The 14,477-nt window shown below is 37.1% G+C and overlaps 2 protein-coding genes across 6 annotated transcripts in view; one reads left to right on the top strand and one right to left on the bottom strand.

Annotated features, from left to right (window-relative positions):
- alkal1 (ALK and LTK ligand 1) overlaps nucleotides 1-3,379 on the bottom strand; it is a 13,856-nt gene extending 10,477 nt beyond the window's left edge. For 2 of the 3 annotated variants that reach the window (XM_015045735.1, XM_015045737.1), the window contains exons 1-2: nucleotides 3,294-3,379; nucleotides 2,661-2,938 (exon numbers count right to left, since the gene is read on the bottom strand). In XM_015045735.1, the coding sequence (XP_014901221.1) occupies nucleotides 2,661-2,931 (271 nt within the window). In that variant the 5' untranslated portion in view covers nucleotides 2,932-2,938; nucleotides 3,294-3,379. Of the gene's footprint in view, nucleotides 1-2,660; nucleotides 2,943-3,293 lie in introns of all 3 variants that reach the window. The other variant, XM_015045736.1, reaches the window with a different exon arrangement.
- A 494-nt stretch (nucleotides 3,380-3,873) lies between these two features.
- zgc:153738 (IQ and AAA domain-containing protein 1) lies at nucleotides 3,874-13,530 on the top strand. 3 transcript variants are annotated; one of them, XM_015045732.1, is made up of 19 exons: nucleotides 3,874-3,949; nucleotides 7,201-7,528; nucleotides 7,750-7,869; nucleotides 8,112-8,300; nucleotides 8,389-8,460; nucleotides 8,682-8,887; nucleotides 8,999-9,083; nucleotides 9,160-9,279; nucleotides 9,373-9,445; nucleotides 9,712-9,818; nucleotides 10,440-10,523; nucleotides 10,598-10,659; nucleotides 10,757-10,839; nucleotides 11,265-11,372; nucleotides 11,466-11,665; nucleotides 12,073-12,159; nucleotides 12,275-12,452; nucleotides 12,547-12,785; nucleotides 12,977-13,530. In XM_015045732.1, exons 1-19 carry the CDS (start codon nucleotides 3,888-3,890, stop codon nucleotides 13,082-13,084), a joined length of 2,511 nt encoding a protein of 836 aa, XP_014901218.1. In that variant the 5' UTR covers nucleotides 3,874-3,887; the 3' UTR covers nucleotides 13,085-13,530. The 3 variants fall into 3 exon arrangements, with proteins under 3 accessions (XP_014901218.1, XP_014901217.1, XP_014901220.1); XM_015045731.1 differs by having other exon boundaries at nucleotides 3,874-4,009; XM_015045734.1 differs by lacking the exon at nucleotides 3,874-3,949 and adding an exon at nucleotides 5,800-6,035.
- Nucleotides 13,531-14,477: the final 947 nt, after the last annotated feature.

The following is a 14,477-nucleotide window of genomic DNA, read 5'->3' as shown; positions in this document are numbered from 1 at the left end:
AAAAAACCCCCACCTATTTTTTTTTTATCCTTTCCCCCTCTCCTCCCCCCCCCGCCCCCCCCCCCCCCCCCCCCCAAGAAACAAAAAAACATAGCATGATGCTGCCACCTCCGCTTCTTATCGCAGGTGTGATCAGGGGGACGTGAAGTGTCAATTTTTTTGCTGCACATATGATTTTGCATGCAGGTGAAAATGCATCTGGTTTTATCTGATCAGGGCATTTACGTCCACATGTTTGTTTCATCATCTGCAGAGCTCGCAGTATCAGAGCTTTCTCTTTGACTAGCCTGACAGCTTCGATGCACAGCGATATTTTGGAAGGTTTATAGTTGTGCCACACTCTATTTTTGAAGTATCACTGTGCTGTTGGGATCTAATTTTATATCCTGTTTTAAACTTTACCCCAACTTTTCCTCAACTTGTCTGCTGTCCTCCTTGGTCTTCGTGATGCTGCTTGCTGTTCTCAAACCAAACTCTGAGGCCTTCAAAGAAAAGCTGGATTTATGCTGTAATTTCAACCAGGGGTATTCTAATATAGATGTTGAGGACATAATATATGAACAAAACGCTTTTCAGATTTTCAGTAGAAATATTTCTAAAACAATTTTCCTTACACATCACAGTTATGCATCAATGCCATCAATATACATTATATTACATTACATTACAACATGAAAAAAAGTGAAAGGCTTAAAGAAGTGGAATAAAATGCATGTACAAGCTGAAGCTCCCTCTTTCATTAAGAATCTATAGTTTTAAATTTATTATAAGGGCTGAGAGGTAACCAACCTAGAAATAAAAAAAATAAAAAAATGCCCTTTATGATTTAATCTCTACTGCAATGGTTTGGCAACCTGTCCAGGCTGTACCCTGAGAAAGACATCAGCCCCACTGAGGCTCTGCAAGAATGAGCAGGTTTAGACGATGAATGGAGGGATTTGGTTTCTACACATACTTCATATATTATACTCAAAATTCCAACCAAATATGTTGAACATTACATTGTGACATGGAAAAATTTGAAAAGTTTCAGAGGTAATAATATTTTTGCAGGGCATTATATAACATGCAAAAGTCCAACAACACAATACCATTGCTGACAGCCTAAAGTGATTATTTTGGGGGGGTTAAATGCTGATCATAATAAGTCCTTGTAATACATGGTTGATTGCACTTTAGTCTCCAGAGTCAGTAGACTGTAATGTGGTTACAAGATGGGAATAATGATTGACAGTCATTGCACCAGGCTGAAAACCAGCAAACGTAAAATAGTTTTTGTCTTATTCTGAATAAATGGCAGCATATACTATTAAAGGGGTATTCCAGAAAAAATACAAACATTTCTTCAAGTCTAAACATGAAGGTATGTCTATGTAAAACAAATGTTTTGCATGCAGTCCCCTCATTTTCCTAAAAGACTAACAGCTAAGCTTCAACTCCTCAGCTAAAGGTTGCATCATCAAAAAAACAAAACAAACAAACAAAAAAAAAAAACAGATATAAAATGCATGTGTTTGCTTGTTTTATCTTAGTCTCACCACAGCTGTCATTCTGATGCCACAGCCACGGCTTGAGAGGAACACACAGGGAACAACTCCACAACATGTCCCCCCTCATCCTCACTGTGTTTATGCCTTCATCATTGCGTGACGATCGTTCTTCCAGTGGTCTCACATGCACCAGTGCTAATATGCTGCCTTTAATATCCTCAAAAGATAAATTCCATCTAGCCACTGGTCTGAGAAAAGTACTTCTCAAATTGCACAAGATGAGGCCAAGACTTTCAGCTGTGTGCTGTCTGTTCAGCATCGCAAAGGCATGATCTAACTGACAGTGATTATCTTAAACAAACACATTATGTTCATTTTACACACCACACCGAGGTGCAATTCTTGAAAAAAAATATTAATTCTCGTCTATGTGTTGATTTCAGTGAAGCCTGGAACTGAGGAGAATAAAAGCACATGTACAAATGATTGACTGGACATAATGCTGTACTTTAAGACAGTAAATGCAGAGTTCCATTTTTTTTTTTCATGTACAAGAGACTCCGAATGCGACATTCAATATGTTTCAAAGAAAACGAGTTTAGAAATGAAGCACAAAACACAAAAACGCACCCAATGTGGGTGAAGAGCAACATTTACGGATGTCATTCATATTTAAAGATGATCAATGAATCATTCTGAATGAATCATTCATAGGTTTGGCCCCACGATGCTCCTCCTACCACATTTGATGATAGGTTCCTCTACTAATCAGTCATTCACAGTTTAAATATGTCCAAAACACGTGAAGGAGATGTATCTAATCAGAGTAAGTATGATGTAAACTCTTAGTCTTGCACACATTAAGCTTACCTGCGTTAAATGCATTATATAATCATTGCAACCTGAGCTGCACATGCAATTCGCATACTTATGTCAAATATGTATGGGCATTGTTCCCTTGGCTATCCAGACTTGTAGTCAGTAAAATGTCCAGATCTCTTGAATTAACTTAAAACATGCACATAGTTTAAAGTTTCAGTTTAGCCAAACCAGAGACAGGTCCTACATTAGAAGAGGAGCGCTGAGCAGACCAATGACAGCTGTCTCCAACAGTAAAATGGGGATTATGCATTCATCATCAGGTCCTAAAAATAAATCTTATCAGCTTACCTATGAGTCTAGTGTTATCCAGCCTAGGGACATACAAAGGCTTTTCCCGGGAAGAGGACTTGAAGTCTTGTGCTGAGGTGTGGAGTCCACTGCCACAGTGCCTAGACACGGGCTTGTCCCGTTGCTGGCTGTCCTTGATAACCTGTAAAATTAGATCCAACAGGGTCCTTCTCTCATTCTGCTTGACCTCTTTGCTGTCCATGCACTGACCCGAGGAGATGAGCAGAAAGAAGATGGTCAACAGTATGTGCCATTTCCTCTCCACATGCATGGCTTGACTGTCTGGGAAAAAATAAATAAATAAATAAATAAATAAATAAATAAATAAATAAGTTTGGTTGTTGTTAAAGATGTAATCTAAAGTTAGACATTTAACAAGCTGCACACGCTGTAATAATCTTTTTTTTTCGTTCCTACTTTTGCGTAAAAAACTAAAACACTCCTTGTCTCATGGAACACACGCAACCTGTATTTGCCAGGCATCCCATTAAAGAAATGGTGCATGACAGGCTAGGCACGATTCTCTCTGGGATTCTATTTAGTTTTTTTCCCCTTCTTCTTCTTCTTTTTTTTTTATTTTTTATTTTTTTACTTATAATAAAGTAAATGCACTTAGCTAAATCCAGAACTCACCGGTTGAGGAGATGCTGATGTCCTGGAGAGTGGACACAGTTGTCTTGAGGAAATTCTTCCAGGCGTTGTCTGCGGTTCCGATAAGAGAGAGAAAGAACAGCCTGCAGATTGTGCTCAACGCCGTCTTTCTTGAAAAATTGCGTAGCTATTTATACCGAGTGCCACCTTCTTGAAGGTAATACAATCGATTTCGAGTGGGTGGTAAAGCAATGTTGACATCTTCGGAGTATTTTCTCCCCTCTTTTGTCCCAGAGGCACATGTTCACTTTGGCGCGCCCCACACCTTTACGCACAAGAAAAGTTTCATCTGCAGTTGTTTCGAGCCCATAAAAAGTCGATGATCCTTTTGAGATAAAGTTTGGGAGTGAGGAAAGAAGAAAACGCGCTTTAAGATTGCATGTTCTTTTTTTTTCTTTTTTCTTTTTTTAAAAAAAGAGCTTGGCGCACGAAAAATACAGGAGCGCAACAGCGCGCAGTGAAGTAGTTTTCCAAAAAGGGAGCAACTTGTTGGATGCTGGATGCAGAGAACTGGAGAATCTGAGGGCCTATAAGCTTGCAGTCGAGCTGTCAACGTGCCGATGTTTTTGTTCACTGATGTCCAAGTCTTGTGACCTCCTAAGCGCTGCAGAGAATGCGCCTCCAGGAGCATCCATCCGGCAAGTTAACTCCCGAACAGAAATCTTTATGGTGATGCAGCTTGGAAGAATAACGCCAGGGGTATGTAAGGGTCCATTTAGAATTGGAATTTTTAGAGAGGAAAAAAACGAAATAATTTCTTTTCCCTTTAGCTCGGAGCGAAACAAACAAACAAAAAATTGACTAATGCATGACAAATCAAGTCTTAATTTTGTCCATATGTCATTGATAGTTATAAGTTAAATCACATTTAAGAAAAAAAAAAGTTGAAAGAACAGAGAGGTAGTGGGGCATCTCAATAAATTAAAATCTCTTTGAAAAGTTAATTTATTTCAGCATTTGCAATTTATGATATAGATATCAGAGTGCTATATTTCCTGTGCTTATTTCAGTTTATTTTCATGATTATGGCTTACAGGTACTGACAACCTGCACCTCTTAGGGAACGTAGAATGTATAGAGGATATGAAAGAAAGATTTTAATACAGAGCTGTTGAGCAGGCATATGCCTTCAGTGCTTTGTCAGAGCCCCTTTAGCATGAACTGCTGCATCAATGCAGCCCTGCTGAGGTGTTAATTTAGCCGAGGTTGTTTAATAGTGGTTTTCATCTTGCATATCTTCAGTTGCTATAAGGGGTTTAGGTGAGGGAAGTACAATGATTCCAAGTTAATTAAAGTTTCCAATTAAGGTATTGTGTATAGGGATCAGGTCTTGTTCGAAAATGAAATTAGCATCTCCATAGTGCACAAAAATTTCCTGGCTGCACTGACTGTTGACCTGATAAAAAACAAAAAAAAAAAAAAAACATTGGACCAAGAACAGAAATGGTATGGCTCCCCACCCCAAATCATCACTGACTGTGGAAACTTACCAGTGGAGTTCTGTGCTTCTCAAGTTCACCGACCGATTCTTGGATCTTGATTTCCAAATAAAAGCCAAGTTTTACTTGTATCTTAAAGGAGGACTTTGGATGTCTGACTGACAGTCCTTCTCATTTTCTTTTAGATGGCTCTGAAGTTGTCTCTGATTCAGGAGAAGCTTAACGGAAGAAATGCAGTAGTTGTGGTTCTTAAAGTATTAACACCAGCTATTTCCCACAATTTATGAATCTCCCTCAAACTCTTCAAAGGGACTTGGATCACAACCCTTTAGCCTTTAGTAATTTCTGCTACATGTTTCCTTCCACTCAATTTTCTACTAATATGCTTCGATGTAGCCCCCAGCAGCTTCAGCAATTACGTTCTGTAGCGTACCCTCCAAAAACTGTCAAGTCCCATCATTATGTTGGCCATGTTATTGCCATAATGAATAGTAAAGCCTTTGTTATTTTTATTGCAGTTATTGAGGCAATAAAAGAAACAGACTATTTTCTCAGAATGAAAAGGAAAAAGGTCAACTACTATTTGAGTGATCTTTTTTGTGTTTGTTTCTAATGTGAACACATCTCCATAAAACAGCTTTTGAAATAATAAAAAAAGAATTGTTTATTTGTTTTTATTTTACAGTGCACAGTCACAGCCTCACATTCTTGTTAAACTGATTCTTCTTTTTAGTGCATAAGGTTGTTTTAATATTATATTCATCTGCTGAACCTGCTGTGCCACTTGGAGGACATGTAGTCTCGCAGGTAGTTTGCACTGTTACTGCATTTCATTAACAGTCTTTTTGTTGTGAAACTGTAATATTTATTTAGAGCTCTGTTTCTTTAGTTAGTTGCACCTATTTTTATTAATATAATTTCAAACAGAACGTTCGTTCTGTAATAGTTACGTCTCTCCGTCACTTTAAAAAAAGAATCTAAGTTATTTATTTATTATTGAAACATATCTTCTTGATTTTAACCTGAATACCAAACATAAAGTTGTTTTCTCTCCGTAAAAAAACAAACAAACAAAACAATCCTGCCACGCCTGTCTACAATAGAAACTTCCGCTGTTACTCCAAATGTTAGCGGTTACCATAGAAACAGTAAACGCGATTGGTTAGCCTGGAAACCAAGGTCGACACTTTGATCGGAGCACCGTATTTTAGCACAGTTTTGGCACTTTATTTCATAATTGTGCTGCTTTACCCCCACGAAATTGATACACAGACATGTCGCAAAGGTAACCTTTCCAAAAACCATTGTGGAATTTGTTTTTACGGTTGTTTCATTCCCAATGTTTAGCTTCTCAAAGATATTTTAGCTAGCTGCTGGTGGGAGGATTTCAGAGATGCAGCAAGGAAGAAAATAAACTACTTACAGGTTTGATGTCTTGCCAATCAAAATGCATGTCAAAGCGTTCAGTTAATGCTACTTAGTTCTTTGAGAAGATTAAAGAAAGTAACTTTCGAACCATAAAGTAATCAAACAACATCCTGCTGGCAGGAAATCTACTGAACCACTGAGAAGATTACGTCACGCGTCCTTTAGCCACTTTTTTATGTTATTCACAGTCAAGTAATTATTTCATAGAAACTACGAAGAGTGGAGTGGAATTTATTTTGAGCTTTCTCTAATACTCAGGGTCAAGATTATGCGTGCATATTTAAACATATTTTCACTCCATTTCAAAAAACTAGCTGAGATATGTGTTTGAGATCCATTTTCTGTTAACACAGACTTGTGTTCAAGTATTGACATAAGCTATCACCTTCAGTGGAAATAAAGTCATTAGAATAATTAGGAATAATCCGCTGAGGTACAAACCTATTGGACTTGGAGGTACTGGAACATTAGTGTCCCTGTCTGCAGTGAAGCGAGTTTAACATCAACATGGATTTAGAGGGTGCTGACCTAAATCAAAGCCTTGAAGTTTGACTAAAATTTGCCAAATTCTTTCTGGAGAAAAGTTTTATGGGGAAAGAAAGACATAGTGGCCACAGTGAAAAATGTTGGTGAAAGGAGTAAGGCATTCAGTCAAAAAACAATGTCATGTTGTCAAAGGCTCTAATATAAATGGAGTGATAAAGCAATGGGGATGTTTCACAAACAACTGAATTAATTTAAGTAATCAAAAGTACTCTATGGTTTTATAACTCATTAATTCATAATTTGGCTCCAATGGAACCCCATACTATGCATCTTGTACAAGTACAAGTACAAGATTTTGTTTTTTTGCCAGGGAACTAAGAACAAGTACACACCACTATACCTTAATGCTAAATTGTATTTTGAGGTACAATTTACAATACATTGTTCCATTAGGATACTCTTGCCTGAAATATAATGTCATGGTGTAATATTTCTTGTCTTTCCTTTATTTTATCTCCGTGTTTACACTGTCCCAGTTCCTACAACCAGGTCTGGAAAGATGCCATGTCAGAGCTGAGTAGTCTCCTGGCTGAAGAACTACCTCCTGTGCCCATTCCACCTCAGCGAGACAGAGTGGTGTTCTTCCAGCGGCTGGCGACCCTTTATGTGCGCTACGTTCAAGTCTTCAGGCAGCTGGAGGAAGCCCACAACATGCTGGTCCACCCTCAGAAGAGACGACTTATTCTTCTACTTCTCAAGGGCGTAATGGGGCGGGTGCTAGAACTGAAGTATGAAATGGTGGAGAAAGAGTTTTCAGAGTACCACTATGTGGATGACATCCTGCATGCACTGAAACTCACGCCTGTAAGTTTTTTTTTGAAAATAGGTTTGTTTAATTTTCATACACTGTATATTTATTGCTGATAAATCTCAAGTGTCGTGGAAGAGTTTTTGCATTTCACTAACTGTGACAAAAAAGCAAAATCAAAAGAAATATTTAACTGGTACTGGAAAGACATTTTTCTTGATACTCGATGCATTTGTAGAAGATAACTCTCAAACTCTTAGCATCATTGTCTTTTTAGCCTGCACTTGAGATCCCCATTCCATACTTCTTTGTCGGTGAGCGCAGCAAAGAAACTGAAGAACGAAAAACGATGGTGCTGGATGTCCTGAATTTGGCGGATGGTTCAAAAGACCTTGATGTAGGTTAAAATGACACTACTTGTAAATAGAACTCTTTGTGTCTTAGATTTGAAACAGATCACTTGATTTTGGTACACATGCAAGCCTTCAACATTTAAAAGTGACTTTAACATGACACATTATTTTATTTTAAAAGCAAGACTTAATATTTAGCGGATCACTCTTTCTTTTACAATCAGAGAATTATTTGTGTTTCCTTGTTTATCATGTTTTTGTTTGATTTTTTTGGGGGTCCCTGCAGACTTCAATGGACAAAGTTATGACTGAAGCGGAGGCCATAAAGATCATTCAAATGGTGGAGAGGGCGTGGCAAGGGAGGATTAGGGCAAAGTTAAACAAAGACGTCAGATTTAGCAATTTCGACAGACGGCACAGGGCCAAATCCGCTGGATCAGCTTTCAATGAGTTGGCCGCCATCCGCATTCAGAAGGTTGTTTCTCTTAAACATTATGTGACATTTTCTCTATCTGGGATTCATCTGTTGGACCTTATTTATTCTGGTTGAACTTTATTTCCAGATATGGAAGGGGTACTTACAAAGAAAGAAAACAAGGATTGCTCGAGATGAGGAGATGATTTTTCTTGGAATGGTAAGTCAGATGATCCATTTTGTTCTGTATCCTGAACCTTGAAATTATAATATATTTTTTTAAAGCTACCATTTATGTATTGATAATACACCATAAGGCATTACTTTAAGCTTGAGCTCATGATATTTTTACTCAAAATTTTATATCTCTTTTTGCCCTAGTTACCTTTCTAAAATCTTGGAACAAGTACATTTTGTTAACATATTTATTATTTGTGCCAGGTTATGGATCCGAAATACCAGACCCCTCTTCAGGCAGAGATTGATGCCCAAGCTATCGACACTTCCATTCGAGTTAGACAAAAGAAACACGAGGAAGTTTACCTAAATGCAATAGATGCAATTTTGAAGCAAATACGAGAATTGGAGTGGAATGACATGGCCAAGACGATGAAAAATCAGATTCGACAGTGGTTTTATGAATGTCGGTGAGGTTTGGGCCTGCAGTAGGGTTGTATTTGGTGATGTAAAGAAGTATTTTCAAAATTATTGACGTCAGTGACTGACACTGATTTCTTATTCTTTATTATGTTTTAAAGTAATACCACAGGACTATTTCCAGACTATCCAACTGTTGAAGAGGGAGGTTCAGCCATCATATTTGCTGAAAAAACCCCTCAGCAGGTGAAATGCATCTTGAATTAAATGGAAAAATAAATATTTTCTGGATATTTTGTAAAATACGGTTTGCCACTTTCAGTTAGTGGAAGAAATTGCTTTACAAGAAGAGGAGGCAGCGTCCAAATCAAAAGCGAAAGGGAAGGACGACAAGAAGGCAAAAGATAAGAAAGACAAGGGAAAGGGGAAGGGTGCAGAGGACGTAAGTGAAAAAATTTGAACATGTCATTAGAGCAGCTTAGACAGTGCATTGCTCGTTTGTGATGATCTAATTTAACTTTGTTCGGACTCACAGGATGATGAAGGGTTGACGATGATGCCATCTGCTTTTCTTTCAGAATTGGAAGTGGCAAACAAAAGATATGAAGGTGGTTTCACATGTAAAATGTTAAAGAAATCTGATGTTTGAAGATTGTTTACAGTCCCAAACATTTATGATGAAAATACGATTTCTGAGTACACTCACAAGTATGCTTTTGAGTGTTCTTGCACTCACTAGCAATGTGAGTTAAAAAAGACAAAGTGCCCTAATGGTTTTCTTCTATGTTGTTCTTTTCTTCCCTCTAAGTAAAAGAGTCATGTGAAAGAATTGTTGGTATTACCATAAAACCTTACAAAGTCTTTCTACTCACAGAGGTTTGGAAAACCCGTAATGAGTCTGAAAACTTCACCCAGATTCACGAAGTGGAGCTGATTAAGGAAGAAATGAGAAAAATCGTAGAAGAGGAAGTTCGATTACAGGTATTGCTGTACCCGTGTCACTATTGATTTTATTTAACCATAAAACCTTCCTTGGTTTTTGTCGGCTCAAATTATTGCTTAAAATTCTTCAACATTGATAGAAAACATAATTTGTACACTTACCAAGCAGATCAATCAACTGTGCTATATTTGTACAGGTTTGTGCGGCCAAAATATTTTCTTTTGTGCCGATATAATATTTAAGATTTGAAAAACAAAGGGATGTAACTTCACACAAGTGTTTCTCTGGTGTTTCTTTCTTATTGTTGCTGCCCCTCCTTCCTGAAGACGTGGGAGCAAAAAGGACAAAAAAAAAAAAAAAAAAAAAAAAAAAAAAAAAAAGGTTTTTTTCTCTAAATGAGAAAAATCCCTAAAAGTGAGTGTTATCCCCTTTAGTTGAATGAACAGCTTTTACAAGCCATCCATCAGTCACTGACATAGGACTGAAGAAAGTTTGACCCATTCCTCACATTCAGTTGTAAAACCTTTGAGGGCTTTTTTGTCTATCTAACCTTTTTGAAGTTATCTTCAAAAAGATCTACCTAGCTACAACAAACTCCACAGACAAAAAGTCAGACAGACAGACAGATGCTCACTCACCATTTTTCCCTATTTCTTCAGGTTGATGAGGAGATGCGAGAGGAACTTGCTGAGTTGAAGTTGGCTGTAGATAAAGAGAAACCTGGCAAACAAAAAGGACCAAAGGTACCAACATTAAAATCTGATCTAATTTTGCATGCATTGCATTGATGTGATTAATATCTTAATTAACTACACAGAAGAAAAAAGGGTCTAAAGGTGGAAAGAAGAAGAAAAAGGAAAAAGATCTGACACCTGATAGGTGATGTTAAAGGGATCACATACATTTGTAAGTTTCAGGAAACAAAACAAAACAAACCACCAAAATAACATAAACTTAATTTCTTTACATCTGCTAGGACCCTTGAGTCTTTGTGTGAAGAGCTTGTGCAGCAAGGCTTACTGAAACGGGCAAAAAATTTTCGGATGCAAGATTTCTTGGGTAAGACATTGGGCAATATATTTTTTCTGTAGTTGTATTTGTGATTTTTACCTCAGATTGCAAGAGATGTGTGGAAACAAGAAAACTCTTTTAAAAGAAGAAATTCATTTTCATCTGCCATGTAATTAGCTATGATGTGCTGCCCTCTTCTGGCTCCTTTGCCAGCTTATGTGAAAACTGATTAAACTAATAAGTCCTTAGAGAATGTAGGTTCTGTAAAATGTGTTAATAACAACTGTTTATTGAGGTTTATTTATAGATTTTGGCATGAGATGCTGCCTATCAAAGCTATTTTTTTATATTAAGGACAGTGATATGTTCTTTAATGATAAAACTGCCTTCTAGATATTAAAGAAACTTCATTCAACTCTTAATCAAAAATAACAAGCAAATAACAAAAGTTCTGTTTTCTATTTCCTTTCCAGGTGACTATAATTATCTTGGTACTACACTGAGACAAAACGACATCGAGCCCATGCCATCATTGTTAGATGTCCGTCAAGTCTTATCTTTATATGGAATTTTACCATTAGGTATGGAACTTATTATAAATATTTTGTATTTATTAATATATGTTACCATGAATTTATAACACTTGTATGGTTTGAAATGTATGTGGTTTGCAGGCGCTCCAGAGGTTCATGAGAAGGCTCCTCTAATAAAGTCCATACTGCTGGTGGGGCCGGCAGGTGTGGGCAAGAGCATGTTGGTCCATGCAATTTGCCAGGAGACGGGGGCCACTATGTTTGATTTGTCCCCCTATAGCACAGCAGGAAAATACCCAGGCAAGCCTGGACTGGCCATGATGCTTCATATGGTGTTTAAGGTAGGACTCTGGATGCCAAAACATTGCTTCAATTTTCTAATATCACTTAGATGTTAAGATGTATTCTATATTCCCATGTAACTCTATTTCTTTCTTTGTGGTTTATATTTTTGCCTTTAATAAGTCTAATCTAAAAATGTACAGATCAAAATATCCATTTAGTTTCCAGAACAGGTCAGATTTTTGGGAAAGATTATTCATTTCAATGGCTTACAAACGCTATGATTGTCAGAGATGGATGAGTGTTTGCTTCTTTTGTATTGTTAGAAGTTTATGGCCTTACCTACCTATAACAATGTGCAGAGTTGCAAATCACCACTGAAAATATTTTGTGTACTCAAAGTTCTTTTAGCAGTCGGTTAGCCAAATAGTACAGAAGCAGTTTTTCATAGTCGATTTATATTCAGGTTGCAAGGCTTTTGCAACCCTCTGTGATTTGGATTCAAGATGCGGAGAAAATGTTCTACAAAAAAGTTCCCAAGGATGAAGAACAGGTACTTCAGATTAAAAAAAAAAATAAACACATTCATAACTGTCATATTGTAAAATAAAATATTTTGATTGATTTAATTTCATTGCAGTTTTAACTCTTTTGTGTTTTATGAACAGCTGGAACCTAGGCGACTGAAAAAAGATTTGCCTAAGTGTCTTAAACTGATCAAACCAGAAGATCGTGTCCTGATAATTGGAACAACAAAAGGCCCACAGAATTCTGATCTTAAATCGATGTGTAAAATGTATGGCAAAATCATCCTCATCCCAAGACCTGACTACGGCTCAAGATACAGTAAAGACACGACACACAGTAATTCATAAAAATGATGAAAATTAAACTTGTGGTAATGTGGAATAAAATAACTATTAATTCTGCGTAATTTTAGTTTTGTGGGAGAAACTTATTAAAAAGCAAGGAGGAAAAATAACAAACGCTTTGGACCTCACCTCTCTGACGAAGGTAACTGATGGCTACACCCCAGGCCAAATGGTGCAGGTCATCAGCAGTGTTGTCACCAAGGATCGCATCAATGACTTGACAAAGCACCCCCTCACTGCTGATGATTTCATTGTACCACTTGGCAAGTTTGAGCCCGTGCTCCAGAAGGAGGAAGAGGCGTTAAAAGTATGTTGAAGCAGCAATATTCAAAAAGCCATTTAAAGCAGGTTTAGAAGAAGAATTCTGATTTTTTTTTTGTGATATGGTTAAAATTATAGTTAGAAAAAGTAGAAGAGTCTTTTATTTCTGTTTTCAGAATATGATGTTTTATATTTTTAAGGCATGTATTTAAGACATTTTCTTTGTTTTTCCTTCAGAGCTGGTACGCAAAAACACCTCTAGGAAAAAGAAGGATTAAAGCTGCTGCTGAAAAAGAAGATGCACTACTTAAAGCGAAAGATGCAAAGACCAAAAAGAAAAAATAAAACTGCACAAAAAGTAAGGGCATTTTGTTTGGTCAGTATTTGCTGCTATGACATCACTTGGCAGTAAGTCTATATATTTGGAAAACCTCCTTCTTTTTTATTTAAGTTGTGCCACATTTGAAAGGAAAATGCGTTTGTTGTGTGGAGTGTATGAATGTAAAACTTTCCAAAGCTCCACTGTAATCTGAGAGATATTGAGATGAGATTTTCCAGTCATTGGCAATTCAATATCTCCACTTTAAGAAACCGAGTTCTATTTTCGAACACTTCAACACACACCCCACCATAGCGGGGCTTATCATATGCCATGAAGAGGAATCGCCTCTGAGCCGATTTTGGCCATTCATACTTCTCCAAAGGAAGTACAGAAAATGTGGTCGACAGTGCTAAACGACTGACGGTGTCAAGCATCGTTATGTTTAAAACCAAACCATACATTATCACTTCATCGGCTCCTCAACCCCCAAAGACAGCATGTACAAGTCAGCTGATGCAAGTCTGAAACTACATCGCTTGATAAGTTATGGGCAAAACAGAGTTAACTGATGCAACATCTGTGTTGTTCTTTTAAAACGACATAGTCACCTTTATTCCCCCTTGAAGGTTTTTTTGAGTTAGTCCTAGAGTAAGTAACACAACCATATTGGCTGTTTCACACCGAGTGGTGCTAAATGGATGGGAAGTGATCCCACTGATGTGTGATCAAATTAGTGACCAGTCTGAGCATGAAGTACCAGGCTATTTATTAAATTAAGTCATTAAATTAGTAATATGTCTTGTTTCTTCAGACTTCAATCATCTGATCGAATAAGGGACGTTGTTGGCAGATGTTGGCATTTGGCAGAGAGGATCTGGCAAGTTTTTCCAAGGGCACAACCAACACACTCAACTCTGCTGCCCAGCAATTAAATGGTTTTTCCTTACAAATGCAACACCATTTAGAGGAAGTAGACAAGCTTTCTAATGGAGTAAGATGCATTGCCAAGAAGATATTGCAACAGAGGCAATTTATCAAACACAAATGCTCTTATTTTTGTGTCGAATACATGTTTTAAGAAGAAAATCTCACATTAATGTTTGCTATTAAGTATTCCAATGAGGTTCTAATTAATGTCTTTATAATAAAGATTTCTCATATTTATTTCTGTGGTTTGTTTTGCATCTTCACACTGTCTCACATTTAACAATGCAGATAAAGTTTGATTTTGCTGCTATGCTTAAGAGTTCAAAGTTGTGAAAAGGTATAAGGCCCTTTAATTATTTCTCTTTTTGTCCTGTTTTTTGGTAAAACTGAAATATTTTATATCAAAGACATTTTAAGATGAGACAAAGAAAGACAAAATCCAAACAAAAAGCAGTTTTTGTACGGATTATGTGAAGCAGCGTCATAGTT

This window comes from Poecilia latipinna, unplaced genomic scaffold, assembly GCF_001443285.1.
Source record: "Poecilia latipinna isolate Pla-1442-1.1 unplaced genomic scaffold, P_latipinna-1.0 Scaffold742, whole genome shotgun sequence".
In the NCBI taxonomy this organism is placed as follows: domain Eukaryota; kingdom Metazoa; phylum Chordata; class Actinopteri; order Cyprinodontiformes; family Poeciliidae; genus Poecilia; species Poecilia latipinna.
The sequence above is the reverse complement of the archived record's forward strand: the minus strand, read 5'-3'. Positions and strand labels throughout refer to the sequence as shown.